Source organism: Myxocyprinus asiaticus, chromosome 20, assembly GCF_019703515.2.
Source record: "Myxocyprinus asiaticus isolate MX2 ecotype Aquarium Trade chromosome 20, UBuf_Myxa_2, whole genome shotgun sequence".
NCBI classification, from domain to species: domain Eukaryota; kingdom Metazoa; phylum Chordata; class Actinopteri; order Cypriniformes; family Catostomidae; genus Myxocyprinus; species Myxocyprinus asiaticus.
The window spans coordinates 21,183,682-21,199,391 of NC_059363.1; the positions used below are offsets into that span (position 1 = coordinate 21,183,682).

The 15,710-nt window shown below is 37.6% G+C and overlaps 1 protein-coding gene across 6 annotated transcripts in view; it reads left to right on the top strand.

Annotated features, from left to right (window-relative positions):
- The window catches only part of qkia (QKI, KH domain containing, RNA binding a), a 118,327-nt gene that overhangs the window by 83,129 nt on the left and 19,488 nt on the right, over positions 1 to 15,710 (top strand). For all 6 annotated transcript variants that reach the window (XM_051646988.1, XM_051646991.1, XM_051646986.1 and 3 more), the window contains exon 5: positions 12,995 to 13,082. In XM_051646988.1, the coding sequence (XP_051502948.1) occupies positions 12,995 to 13,082 (88 nt within the window). The remainder of the gene's footprint in view (positions 1 to 12,994; positions 13,083 to 15,710) is intronic.

Sequence of the window (15,710 nt, forward strand, 5' to 3'; positions counted from 1 at the left end):
TCAAGCCTCTCTGACCTGTCATAGATGCTTTGCATTTGTAATCTTTTCCCATTTCAGAAGCATGGTTCATTTCACACTACACCTGGTTATATGCATCTCACTCTTACCCTCGGTGAGAATGCAAGGAGGGGAGAGAGGAGACAGATGGTATATAATATAAGACAGGCATTGTGGTCTGTGGGGCGTAGTGTCCTCGTCAGCCAAATTCTCGCCGTCAGCTCACAGGCCATGCGTCTTGTGTAGCACTGCCTGAATGAGTCCTGTTCTGGGCATCCAGAATGTCTTGATCAATAAACACCTTGTTTTGAATATACTTAATCACTCTAACCTCCTATCAGACCGATGTGACAAACCACAGCAAAATGACATCTGGCTGCTTGCTGTTGTTTCTGCATGTGTTTGTTAGAATGCCTATCCAGTTAATGACCATTCTTTGTATAGAAATTTAATTTATTATAAATAATGTTTTTTGCCTTTTATAGAGCACATCTTAATAGCAATGGTGCACTGGTTTCCTGCAGTTTCTTATGTCTCAGGCAGCTGCGTTCATTGGTATGGCTGCAATGTAACTGTTGTACTGCATCACTTCACCACGGCTTGGGTTTCATTGGCAGAGATCTTGGAGCACAAAAGGATAGGAAAAAATCACAGCGAAGGCAACCACCTGTGACGACAGCCTCTTGAAATGTGTGCAAGTTGCCCTGCAGGTCAGTGCAACCCGTCCGAGAGTGCTCTCGTGTCCCTGTTTTCAGAGCATTTGTCGCATCCAATCACACTCAGGCCCCAGCTGCAGGGTCTAGAGTGAGGGATCATGGGTAATGGGAACATACTCAGCCATGAGCTTGTAAAAGCCCCGGCACTGGCTTGGTGGCATGGCTAATGGCTAGCTGGGGAGACATCAGTTCTCAACACTGACCCTAAATAATTGTTGGTACAAACAAGTGACCTGATACTGTAGAAATCCGTGAAGCATTGTATGTTTGTTTGTTTGTTTGTTTGTTTTGTAGAGACAATGTTTTTTTAGGATTAAGTTACTTAATCTTGCATCATTAAATATCCACTCCCCCTCCAAATATTTTGTCATTTGTTTGGGCCCTTTTTGATGCTTTAGATGCTAAAGCAAACCACACTGGGCCTCTTAGAATTGGCAATGTGGTAGTCCTGAGTTATTTTGAGAATGTGGCCATTAGGGATGCAGACTTTTTTGTACCTGTAACTGTAGCTGTGCTGGACTGCTAACAGAAAGCTGTTGGAGAAATTATGATATTTTCCTCAAGTATAGAAATAGATGGAGCTGCTTTAATTTCCTTTTGCCCCACTCCTCCAGCCCTTATAGCAAATCTGGTGACTAGTGTTGTCAAGGTACCAAAGTTTCAGTAGTTGGTACCGATACTAGTGAAATTTCACAGTTCGATGCCACAGCAAAAATATGATATTGTGATATTGAACACACCAGTTTAGTTATTTTTAAGAATGTAATTATTTTAATAATTATAGTTTAATAATAATTTTTATTTTCCAGAACTCCATGTATTAAAGTTTAATTTAATTTAATTTCATAATCAAAATCAGAATGAGCTTTATTGTCAAGTATGCTTACACATACAAGGAATTTGTCTTGGTGACAGGAGCTTCCAGTGTACAACAATACAAAAACAGCAGCAAGACATAGATAATAAAAAAATAAATGTACAGTGTAAATACAAATCTGTTATGTACAGTGCAGATGTGTTTTTTTGTGTGTGTGTGTGTGTGTGTGTGTGTGTGTGTGTGGTGGTGGTGTCTAATGGTGTCTAATCAATTAATTCTTTTAAACTTTTAACAAGTGAAAATAGAACTTTTCAACGTCATTGCTTTTATTCAACAACAGTCTTGCTTGTGATGTACAGTATTGCATAATTATTATTATTATTATTATTGTTACAGTGAATATTACATTTTACTATTTAGTTGTAATATATTTCTGTCACAATTTCTTCAATTTCAGGCATCTAGATTTTATTTTGAATAGTGCTTTTATTATGACGCGTGTTGCCGAAAGCTTCACTTTTCCAGATAAACAGTTCGCGACACGATCCAGTGTGACCATTGAATACTTAAGTCACGTCTGAAATCTCATCTCTTTACATTGGCCTTTGAGTATGACAAATGAAATGTAGGACACAGTTTTGGAGTGTTTATATTTTAGATTACTGGTGTTTGTGTATGTGGTCATTTTGAAATGTTATTTTTTAAATTTTATAAATGTGAAGCACTTTGGTGAACTGTTGTTTAAATGCCATATCAATAAAGTTAAATTGAGATTAAAGCACAAATGCTGTGATTTAATTATAAATATGTAGTCTACAATTAATATGCTCTTTACAGTGGATTATTTCTGCTTTGTCATCTCCTACAACGTGAATGATTCTCAATGTCTGTGGAGTTTCCAGTGTATGAGCGGTCTGATTTACACAGTACATTCATTTAAAGTACGCAGCTCATCTACACTAAGATTGCAGCTTTTAGCAGTTTAATAAATCACACTAGGACATGTCACGATTTAATTTGATTAATTGTTCATTTCATTGTAAAAGGAGTAACAGAGCATGGATTCAAAATAAGCCTGTGAGCATTTTAAAGCTGTCGTGTGTCAGTCATATGTGCGCTGGTAACGGATCGAGGCAGTGCTCGGTACTACCGGTAATGCAGAAACACTGGTATCGTTACATCTTTTTTTTTATTTTAGTATCGACTTGGTACCGAAGTACTGGTACTTTTGACAACACTACTGGTGACAGATACCACCAAAGAAGAGCGATTGGGAGTGAATCGGTAATGTTGTGAATTAACTCCTTGAATTAGTATCAGGTCTGTGTGGTGAGCTCAAATTGAGGTCAGGATAGACAAATATACCTGGGGTAAGCAGACCTAAAGCGGGCATCTCGCCAATAGATTTTTCAGGAGTAGGCTTTTCACATTTGTTTGTTAAAAAAAAGGTAATCCAAACCTCTCAGCACATGGGTGGAACATCACTTACCCTTATTGAATTGTTTCAAGTTGGCTACTGAGGGTACTTTCATGCTTAGTTCGATTGCTTGGAATGAACCCTCCCCCTGCCCCCGCTGGTCTCTGTTCACATCATATTATTTGGGTCCGAACCGTGGTCCGATTGCATCATCAACTTGAGTACATCAGCAGCTGTTTACCAATGTATCTAGCTAACAACTCAAGAAGACATCAGATTTGCTGTGTCATTTAGGTAAATCTTTACATGCACGAAACGATAGCCTACTTGTGTATGTCTGCGGCGGATGCATTGAATGTACAATGATGTAAAGAATGTTAGCGTTTGTCTGCTCATGGATGCATTGCAATTGATGTGAAGAATTTGAGCTGCTCTCTGAGGGCAATTTATTTGGAGACAAGCAGGTATGAGAAACGCATTTTACAATAGTATACGGGTACATTTCGCGGGTGCGCAGCGTCCACATCATCCAGATGAACTTTGACGTTATATGAACCCGTATGCGCACCAAAATGGCTAGTTTGAAACCACCCTGAGACACTGGCTTAAGACAGCCCCATTGTTATTTTTTTGAATATATTTTTGTTTTTTTGTTTGTCTTTTGATGAAATTGTCCTTTTAAATTTAGTCAATATTTTTTGATTACATATTCATTCATTTTAGTCAGTTTTATTCGGATGAAAATTATACATAGTTTTAGTCAGCAAAAATGTTATCTTTTAGTTGACGATAATCTGCCAAATAGCAGTGTCAGACTGTAACTGACCAAATATTGAATCAAATATTTAAGCATTTAGATTTTTTTAAAACATTTTCTTAATTTAAACATGCATCAAACATATAAAAGACATGCAAAGTATAGAACAACGGTCATTGTTGTGAAAACCTGAGCTTCTGAAATAATAATGACTATAGTCTAAAGTATTAACTACTTTTTTGAATTTAGCCTACTGTATTCTGTATTGTTCATGCTTTAGAGGCTGTTGTTAATTTTCTGTGTTTTAGCCAGTTTAGGATATTGCATTGCATGTAGCACGCATTTATGGAAAACGTTTGCATTCACAATGCAATTTACGCAACGCAAGTTTCGCATATGCACGTCACCTCAAGTTCACCTGTTCATTCTCTTTCCTCTGCTGGTGTAAGTTATTACATATATGCTGTGTAATTTTGCTGCTGTTCAGCGCGTTTAACTCGCAAAGTTCAAGCCGGGTAAATCACCAGCATACTTGATTAATACATTAGATGAATCCATATCTAGTGTCTCCTTCTATAAACAGATGTTTCGTCTTTTTATGCCTTGCACTGTTAATATCTTGCAGTATTATTTTTCTCATTTTCGTCAACAGTGTGCTTTTAATAAAATATTTAATTATCGTCATGATGTACCTTTTTCTTATCATCTTCATTATCGTTGGCTAAATAAATTTAAAAAAAAAACCTTCATCAATGAACGTTTTTGTCAGTGATTTCATAGACGAGGTTTATATTGGACAGCCCCAGATAAAGTCTTAGGGGTATTGGTTACACCCATCGTTTGTTCTGGAAAGAGTCACAAAGTTGACTCGTGACTTTGAAAAGTTGAAGAGTCCATCCCCAAGCTCTTCCTGTAACAAGCTATCTGGATAAATAACATAAACCTCTTAGTTTGCTGGTTACCTCCAGAGGTTAGTCCAGTCCCTTACTCTTCTGAAAACAGTTGGCTGTAATCTCTTTTGTTTCCTATAAAAGACCCCCTCCGGACATCCGTCCAACTGCATTTCCTTTGAATGGACCACTAATCCTTTTACTTGAGGGAGAATAGCTGCAGACTGAAATGCAAGTATTTGCATGGCAGCCTGGTTCTGGAGATGTTTTTGCCCCCTCTCTGGCTTCCTGCACTCCCACCCCTGTTACATGGTGTCTGGGCTAATTATCCGCCTATTAAGAGTCAGACGGGGATGGGGACCACTACGATCAGCCCTGGCATCTAGAGAATCCTCTTGAACAAATCTCAAGGAGAGAGCCAGGAATGGATTCCTTTCATCTTCTTGCACAATGTTTTCGAGGGCGAAATGGGATTGTGTTATGGTGTATTTTAGCTCAAGTCATGCCGCATTTCATCCTGTTATACCCTGTATTCCATACCTAAATTTGGTTGACTGAAGAACATTTTATCCCTCTTCTATACTTCATAACCTGTAGCCACAGTTAGCGGAGTCCATAGGCAAGAAATGCCCAAACAGTTGGTCCAGTCTGAGAGTTTTCTTTTTGTCACTTTAATTGGTAGATTATTCTGACCACCTCCTGGAGTTTTTTTTTTTTTTTTTTTTTTTTTTTTGTTGCAGTTTGGCACAATTTGACTCAATTACTAATTTATAATCTCTCATTGGCAGTACATGTCTCATGCTATTAAATGAAACTCGGCAAAACAGAGTAGGGCATCAAGCAAGTATTGCAAGTACTGCCTTGGTTGTACACTCACAGTACTTTCACATGCAATATATTTTTCCAATTTTGCTCAAGCAAAACATCTTTTCACGCAGCATGCAATGCTATATCAGGATGTGCCTTCTGCTTGCTAATGTATTGGCCCTGACCCATAGAGCAGTTTAGCTATCAGTAATAAGACCTTGACTATGCTGGCCAACACTTTATTTTGTGCATTCGCTTTGCAGCTGCTAACCTTGACTGCAGAGTAACCTCTGTTAGACCATCGGGGAAGCAGTGTTTTCAAATGAGTTTTATGGAAAGTTCATTGCCTCAATATGGTCCATCAGTCTCCACTGAATGTTCAGTGCTTTCAAGAGGCAATCATATAAATACAGCATTGTAGATTTATTTGTTCTGGGTCTTTTTTTTTTTTTTTTTTCTTCTGTCAGCTGATTCATTCTTATTTTGCCCCCAAAGCTAAACGTAAGTTTAAGGGGTTGTAGAGTGGCAAGGTTGGGTCACAGTCCAGAGATGACTGCCCGGGTGGCACAGGGAGCACGCGGATCAGCTTCGACTCTCAAATCTCGGAATCTGATGCAAATCCGGCAGTATTTAAACCTCCAGATCAGCCTTACCAAATCCTTTCAAGATATTCTCGGCTCGATTGGGTGGCATTAAAGGATCTTAGAAGCAGAACAAAACATCGTCTGGCAGAGAGAGAGAGAAAGAGAGAGAGCAGAAGGGGAGAGAATATTAGAGGGAGAGAGAGGAAGAGTGTGAGCCAGCTGAAGGTTTTACTGTTGCACTGTATGGAAAGCATGGATCACTTCAATGTTCTCAAGACCCCCCTTTTTCTTTTTTTATTGTAATTTTGTTTGTTTGCTCACTCTAATCTGTGTTCTTGCTGGCCGCTCTGGTGAAATCCAGAGTAATCCCGTATGGATGGCTGTGTCCGGTGCATTTCAACATCTGTGTGGCATTTTAAATACAGCTCTCAAGCTCCGATCTGACCTACATATTATATGGATACACATTTTATTCAAAGTGATTCACAGGGCACAAATTGTGTGTCTAGCTCGAGGGAAGACTGCAGTTTTATCATGGATCAGACCTAAAAACTTTTACATTTTCAGCCTGGAGATGTAATTGCTAGGCTGCCACTATATTATGTAATAAAATCAGGTCCACTGTGGGAATGCTTATTTAAAGTGTTTAGTTCAATCCCCTCAATTAAAAAATACCTACCATACCTTTACTCTGGTATTTTTTTAAGATAACACTTTAGTGATCACTGGAGGGAACTTGAAGCATTACAGCAACCAGGATTGGACAGTCATTTCATCCAGCCATAATAGCATTTGAAAAATATTGCAATTTTTTTTTTTCTACTTTAATCAGCAGATTTCATATTGGATCGTGGAATACAAGCTGAATTAGAAGATGTGTGGAGTGAAGGGGATTTATATATATATATATAAGTTGATAGCATGTTGAGGATGTTGATGGCCCTGTCCTTGAGTCCCAAAGTCGATGACCACTTTTCAGTGACTGTTTCCAAAAAAGTCCATTCATTCACCATCACAAACCAGGGACATAAAACTGTGCTTCACTCTGCCAAACATTAAACACTTCATTCCTTCAACAAATCAAATAATATAAAAGATTAGGGGTTCTACTAGTATCTCAAGCTGACTGGTTTAGCTCCACTCAAGGAGACTGTCAGAGCGTTTATAGGGCTTTACCTCAACACCGTTGACAGCAGAAAGGTGGTGTAACTGCTCGTCATGTACAGTAATATCTCTTTCCTAGCTGGGCAGCTGTTGAAGTTTACATAAAGGAGTTTGAGCAGTGCAAAAACACCAGTGGGGTCTTTGACATTGTTTATGAGGCAGAGGGAAAGGATCCGGAGTCATGTAGATTTTGGAAAATTTGGCGATGAGGGTGGAGTTGAAAGATATTTTTGTCTTGTTTTAAAGGCAACTTTGGAAGGACAGAAAGTGACTAAGTCAATAGAAATTAGAAGTTAGAAATTAAAAAATGATCAAAGTTAGAAATTATTTGTGTGTTATCAAATAGAACTTTCTCTGTACCTTTTTCAACACTTTTAATTATGGTTCCATGCCTCTTTTTCCCCCTGTTAAGTCTCTCTGTAATTAAAAAGCATTTTTTTAATCTTGTGGGTTTTTTTTTTTTTTGTAAAAAGATGACCTCAAAGGATTTTGTAACACTTGGAAACAAATTCTTGTAAAAAGCTTACTTGTTTTTAGGTCTGCACGATGTGGTGGAAAAATGCAATACTTGATAAGTTCTTGGATAATGCATTATATATGCATTACGATGTTCTTATGATGATGTCATTGGTGTGCGTGGAACATCTGAACCCCCACTGCTCAAACCGAAATTTATTGAATAAAAAAAATTCTATATCAGTGATTATAAACATAGTTGTCTTTTGTTCCTAATTGCATTTAGACTCTCTGCGTATAATATATGTAGTTTTTCCATTAGCTATGTAGCAGATATTAAAATTCTTATTGAATTATTATTATTATTATTATTATTATTATTTATTTTTATTTTTATTTTTTTTTATGTAAAAAGCATATGAATATAAAGTTCACCATATTTTGGGATATCCTGAAATAGTCTGAGTTGTGAAATATTTTTTTTATTTTAACACTAATTCATGTTTTTATTTAATTCATAATTAATTAATTCAGTGTAGGACTTATATTTTGAAAAATGTTGGCCAGAAGTGCTTGCCATAGATATTCGTGTTGGCTTAGCATACCTACTCTCAGTCCGCGAAAAACTTGAGACTTTGAGGAATGATTTACGGAACAACAGATATATTGAAAACCATCCTTTGATATTCACAGTTGCCAATAAACGAGCCAATTTTGAGATTGTATACCAGTGTCTGGTATGGGTCTCACCCATATGTTCAGGTAAAAACAAGCATGGAGTTTCTCTTCTGGACATGACCGAATGCTAACGTCTGACACCAGCAGTTACATATCTTCACTTAAAAAGGAAACTGACTCGGAAGCAATGTTGCTGTTTTTATATTATGTATTATGTTTTACATGATGGTGAGTAAATACCAGTTCTATATGTATCTCGGTAGATGAACTCATAAGCTCTGCTGTCACATACATTGTACCATCCCTTGTCGTCCACGACGGCCAATGAGAGCCGCTTCACTCTGCTGCCCTAACAAATAGGACCCCATTGATTGAATCTGATTCCTGTGGATAGAGCAGGATTATTGAGCAGTCTTTTCTGGTGTCTCAAACACCTAAGTGTGTGTGGAAAAATTCTCTTGTCAGCTTTTGTTGGTTAAATCAGAAGGACGTATCCCTTGAGCCTCTCCCATGTCTGATGACACACAGCTCTCTGTAAATGCTGTATCTTATTTCCCGTCTCTTTCTCTCTGACTCATTCTCTCCCTTGCCTGGAATAATCTCTACATATTTTACAAGCATCCCAAGAATGCTTCCAGAGACAGAGAGGATGGATGGCAGAAATAGGGTGTTCTAATAAAGAAAAAGGAGAATAACCTTAAACATAAATGTCTTTATCTTATAGTGAATCTAAAAAAAAAAAAAACAGTGTCAGGCCCTCAATGAAATGTCTAAGTTCCACTAACCCCTGTGTCACCTCAGTCATGTGGAGAGTTAATTCTAGTGACCAGTGGCACTGTAGCCTCATTAAATACTCTGCGGATCAATCTGGAAACAAAGTCCTTGTTTGTGGGATGTGTGGGTCGGTGAGAAAATAGACTCCATCACCTTTCACGGGCGGCACTGAAATGTTTTTATTTGGATTTAAGACTGAGCCAACCACAGAAAGGGTCATATCAGCAGAAATGAGAGTGTGATGGTTTATAGTGTTTTGGGGCTTTTCATGTCAGAGAGAGTTTATCCTGTTTACCCCTCTTAAAGGGAAAACACTCCTGTCTGCCCCGTCAACAGAAATGCCAGAGAGGTTACAAAAAGGCATTTTCTGTTTCTTTAACCATATCAACAAAAAATCTAGCAGCTACAACCAGGCCTCTTTCTTAATCATTCTTTTTGGCCTAATGCATTTGTATAGCCCTGTAGTGAAAGTTCACTCTCACCGGGCACGAAACCCTGGTACAGATCTTGTCAGTTCAGACTGTTAAAGCAGCTGTGCATAACACACCCTGAACTGAGATAAACTGGCCAGAATTAGAGTGAAGATGACCAAGATCTCTTGTAACACAGAGAAAGGATGTGGGACAGGAATGCTGCTTAGTCATGTGTGAATCAGTTTCACTCTTTGTGTGCGGTAGCCTAGTAGTTAAGGGTCTGAGCTGGTCGCACAAAATTCACAGGATTAAGGTGAAACCTTTGACAGACAGCTTTTCACAAAGGTGTTAAACTCTGTTCACTGTCTGTGCTTTACCTGTCAAGGGAAATGGACAAAAGAAGAATGTTATTTCTCTTTCCATGCTGCATTCGATTAGCCATTGTCTTTTGTTCTGTCTCCACATGAGCGGTGTTAATGTAACAAGTTCAGAGATGATCCTCATTGGCTCTCCACGAGCTCTTCAGATGTGAAAGGTTCAAACAAAAGCTTTGCTTTCTACAAGAGAATGTTTTTGTGTCTGTATTGAATTACTAAAGCGCTCAGGAATGGATGAGTCACTCATGCGGGGAGGCATCTGTAGCTTTAGCACATATTTTTATTAATTTGCTTTTTTTTTTTCTTTTTCTAGTTTGAGGAAATTACTCCGGGTCCCTCTCAGCTTTGAGTCATCTGGCTGTGTAGATTTGTACTAATCTAGAGGAATGCTGTTTCTGCAGTCAAAGTCCCTTAAGGAAAACTCTCACAATAACACTCAAATATGGTGTCTGTCAAAGCAGTTTGGCCTTTGATGCGTGTTCTCTTAAGGAAACTCTGAAACACCATAAAAAGTTAAAGGTATCCTAGCCCTTAAGTGTGTCTGTTACTTGATGTGTAAATCTGAATCTCTCTCCTCCTCTTAGGTTCTTTTTTCTTTCTCTCTTCAGTTGGGAATGTGAGCCTTTTTGCATTTTAGCTGCTCTGAGTTGAGAGATCTCATGTTTGCATTTCTCTCTTTTCTTTCAGTAATCCAATGTGTGCATAATTCTCTTTCTCTCTGTGTCTAGTATCTGACTTTAAATTCCTGCTGAGAATTGTGGTTTTTGTTATGCTAAACACCATTATGAACCCTGAACCCATATTGGATGATTGTGCTTGTGCATAATGATTTCATAGTGTAGTTACCTTGTTTGGAAAATAAAGGGAAAGTAGAAAGTAAGTGTGGTTTTAATGAAGACCAAGATGATTTATCAACCAAAATTTGGGCATTTTGAGATTAACATTAGGGATGCACTGATATAATTTTTTTTAGCATGTTTGATAACCATTTAAAAAACAAAAAACAAAACAACTAAATGCCAATACCGATATTTTGCCACTTACCTTATTTTGTCATCAGATCACTGTTTTGCTAAGGAATTATGCTTTAAAAATGCATAATTCCTTTAATTCAAAAGCTTTTTTTTACTGTTCTAGCAATAAATAATTTCCATTGAACATGGATTGGACTTGTTGAACACATGACTGGCCAAAATTTAAAGAGAGCCAGCCACAATGAAAGAAAGTATTTTGTCAGTAGATAAAAATGTTGTTTTATAGGGATTAATCTCATTTTTTGTAGATAATCGCGATTAATCGCAGATTTAGAAAATGCTGAAATTTGACACTATATGTACTACTTTTCCTGTCAAAATGCATTTATTTCCATTTTTGGAAAGAGAGCATAACAATATGTAACAATATGATGGTTTATTTACATTTTCCAAACAAAGCCTTCCATAGTATAAAGATTGAATTCCCTAAGTGGTAGTTTGACACATTGAAAGAACTAGTGCCCACATAGGTTGCATATTCATTGCAATGGGCATTAAATCACTTAAACTCTCATCCTCCACAATATTAATCAGCAAGTAGACTGTGGCTCTCTGCTTTCCTACAGCAACCGTGAAGATGTGTTCATGAGTCACGTCAAATCATCAACTCCAGCGTTAAACGCTGATTTGAACTCCACTCTTACAGACAAAAACGTCTCATTCCACATTTTGGTGATAGTTAAGACTTGACGTGCTTCTGTGGTAATTAAAATGCACTTTACATAGGTCCCATCTAGGCTTTTTTGTACATCAAATAGCGTTAAGAGTTCCTTTCTTCATCATTTGATCACTGACGAGGAAGCGCTGTTGTGTGTGTTTGTGGTGTGTCCGTCAGTATAATGCCTCTGGGCGGACACATTACAAAGGTTCCACCCAACCAAGAAGAGTTGGTTAATGCTGTATTAATGGTAAACGTGTTAATCGGGATTAAGAAAAATTAATGCGTTAAACTTTTTTAATCACATGTTAACGCCGACAGCAGTAATAAAAAGATAAGACACAAACTAATGTCATAGCATGATGTGAAAAAAAGGGCATTTTGAAATTCTAAAACATTTTGCTAGCGCCGTTTGCTCACACAGTGCTGACTAAAGTACTGAAATGTATACTATGTTTTAAAATGGAGCCTTTTAAGGTGTAGTAATCGTGCAAGACTATTGCGATTTAAATCTTAACTCAGTTGCGCAGCCTTGATGGATACCATACCAATTTCTTAAGTCAAAGCCTTTTGGATGGGTTCCCTCATCATGTACACAGTAAGTGCCACTTTCACAACTGCCACATCTGTAACACCGGTTTGTCCTCCATTAATGTGAAAACACAAAAGAATAAAAATTAAATCTTACATGTTCTTAGGAGTGCCGACCCTTCTACATTTTTTGGCTATCAGTATTTCTGGATTGTGAATTTGAATTCACAGAGTTTTAACAAAGTGTGTCAATAATAATAAATAAACCATTGGTTTTCAATATCAGTGTTTTCATGCTTATAACCGATATGCTGATGTTTTTAATTTGGTCAGTAATTGCCTGATAAATATCGCTGGGCGATACATCGATGCATCCCTAATTAATGTCATTTTACAATAACCTTTGAGGCTTGGTCAATTATCTGAGCTGATAGCTCCTCATTTTGTAATTTCTAAAATTTACAGTCGACCTTGTCAGTGGTTAATGCACACTGTGTTCAAGTATTTTAATGAATTGAGTAAATATTGTGTAAAATAAATGATAATTTCTGCAGTTTTGCTCATGTCTCATTTGATATAATTAAATTTGTATTCAATACATATTAGTATCGTCTCTTCATTATTTGTCAACCACTAGTTTTAATTGCCTTCTATGAATAACTTCACTTTAATTTTAAAGTAATGATGGTTGCTGTGGTTATTCATTGGTAGTTTACTCAAAGTATCAACTTGGATTAACACTAATCTGATTTTTGTATTTAAAAAGAAAAAAAAGTGAAATGTTGAATTTTTACATTTTTATGTGCACTTGTTTTTGCTGTTTATTAAGTTTTGAATACAGATTTTCTTGATTTTCTGTTAATGATTGTTTGCATGAGTAATGAGTGCCCCTCTTATTGGTTGATTTTGATTTGTTTTTGTTAGGCTGAAGGAGAAGATAATCTGAAGAAGATGCAGCTGATGGAGCTGGCCATTCTGAATGGAACATACAGAGACACCAACCTCAAAGCTCGTAAGTGGGCACACACACATTCAAATACCAACAGCCAAAAACTTAAGAACTTGTTCATTGTTAATGCATACATATTCGCACTCTAGAATCTAAATACTTGAGCAGCAACACATCAACAAGACAGACATAAAACTAACACACTTTCACAAGGTAAAGTAACTCCATGAATCGCTTCCAAAGGGAATTTTCACACCTGGCTCATTTAGAGCATTTACACCAATCAGCAACAACATTAAAACCACCTGCTTAATATTGTGTAGGTCCCCCTCGTGCCACCAAAACAGCGCTAACCCGCAACTCAGAATAGCATTCTGAGATTATATTCTTCTCACCACATTTGTACAGAGCAGTTATCTGAGTTAGTGTAGACTTTGTCAGTTCGAACCAGTCTGGCAATTCTCTGTTGACCTCTCATCAAGGCATTTCCGTCCACAGAACTGCCGTTAACTGGATGTTTTTTTGTTTTTGGCACCATTCGGAGTAAATTGTAGAGACTGTTGTGTGTGAAAATCCTAGGAGATCAGCAGTTACAGAAATACTCAAACCAGCCCATCTGGCACCAACAATCATGCCACGGTCCAAATCACTGAGATCACATTTTTTTCCAATTCTGATGGTTGATGTGAACATTAACTGAAGCTCCTGACCCATATCTGCATGATTTTATGCACTGCACTGCTGCCACACGATTGGCACGATAGATAATCGCATGGATGATTTTTTGATGAGAGAGGTCAATAGAGAACTGGTTTGAACTGACAAAGTTTAAGGTAACTCTGATAACCGTACAATTGTGGTGAGAAGAATAGCATCTCAGAATGCTATTCTGAGATGCAGATTTGCGCTGTTTTGGCGGCACGAGGGGGATCTACACAATATTAGGCAGGTGGTTTTAATGTTGTGGCTGATCGGTGTGTATATAGGAACCTAGTGTGTTTTCTCCATTGGTTTGTATATGAACATGGCAGTCACACTCTGATCCGCACCAAAACAATCGGTACGAGATAACATGGACAAGGTGGTTTCGGTCTGATTGCAAACGATCTGTGGAGCAGTTCGCTTGTGGTGAGACAAACAATATCCCTATAAAAACAATGAATGTTCCTGATGAGTCTACAGAGAAAAAAATCTGTAGGTCAGCTCGTCACTGTGATTCATCATCAAAACGCAGGTATAGCCTTTTTCCGACTACAGTATATTAGATATAGTTGCCTGTTTAAAATCGTGATGAAGAAACATCACCTGGCACTTGAAAAGAACCCGTAGAACAAAATCGAAAGGCTCTTTGGAGTTATTTTGGATATTTTGGATATATTGCATGTCTAATTGTAGTTTTTGATGTTATGCCACCTTTCTCAGGCTATAAGAGGTGTTATACGTGTGGGGATGTGTTTATCAACCTGCTACATGTCACACAGGCATATTGAATCAAGTAAAAACTGGTTTTGTAAATTGTTTATAAAGAACATGCATATATTTCTTCTATACCATAGATATCCTTTTAAAATAACATTTATTAGGCCTAGCATTAACAAAAATGATTACAATATTTAATGCTTAAAAGGAACTGGAGCGCTGCTCATTTCCACTATTGAAATCTGCTAATCTGAAGAACCAAGCGGTTGCCTACTTTTTGACGTTACAGTAATTTAGTCTTTTAATCAACATTAATAATCACAATTACAATGTCAGTGGCAATAATTGACAATTATGATTTTTGTCATAATTGTGCAGCCCTACTCATCCGTGTGTCGGGAAATGTTTATTTGCAGTGCAATCTCTTGATGCCCGCATTCTGTACCATGCGGTGACGTTTTGCATAATCGTGACCTAAACATTACTTGAATGTTTGTAACTGTTGACCCAATTTTACAAGTATATGATTTTAACTGGTATATCGATGTGTGAGCTAAATCTTCTAAATGAAGTAAATGCAACATTGAAACTATTTTAGTCCTGGTTTTGGAACAAATCAAACAAGCTACAGACCTGAAAATGCCCTAAATCACTCTATTACAATTGTTTATACTCACGCGGTGCTGCTGTTATTACTTTGGCAAACTACACATGTCAGGGAATCAGAGAGAATGAGTTGCGTTGAGTTATGTTTGTCATCTCTCCACCATTTTGTATTGGAAAGTGTGTCATGCGTCCGTCCGACTGAAGAGAGCGAGATCTCAGCAAAACAGTCTGCGTGTGTGACACCCTCGGCCAACATAGTTGTTTTGAGTCTGCTAGTGTGGTGCCAGCTTTAGCTGTGATTGTGTGTTGCACAGTGACTACAGAGATTTGCTTAAGTGCTTACACACAGAATTGCAATCGCATTTAGGGGCGGATCTTACACATGCACAAAATATCAAATCAAAACCAACAATAATCTGTCTGTTATATCCACCCTTAATCCACATGTAAATGCGCTCACATACACATGCAGTGGCATGAAGAAAAGCAGTTTTTATGCTGTGCCTTCTCATTCTCATCATAAATGAACAATTAAAGTTTTGAGTAAAGAAGTTCATCTAACTTCAGAATGCACGTTCATTAGAGAATGAATCCTGTTCATTTATGGACTCTTCATAAAAACATTGCATCATCTGCCCACATAGTCTAGTATTTCTGTCTCCCTCC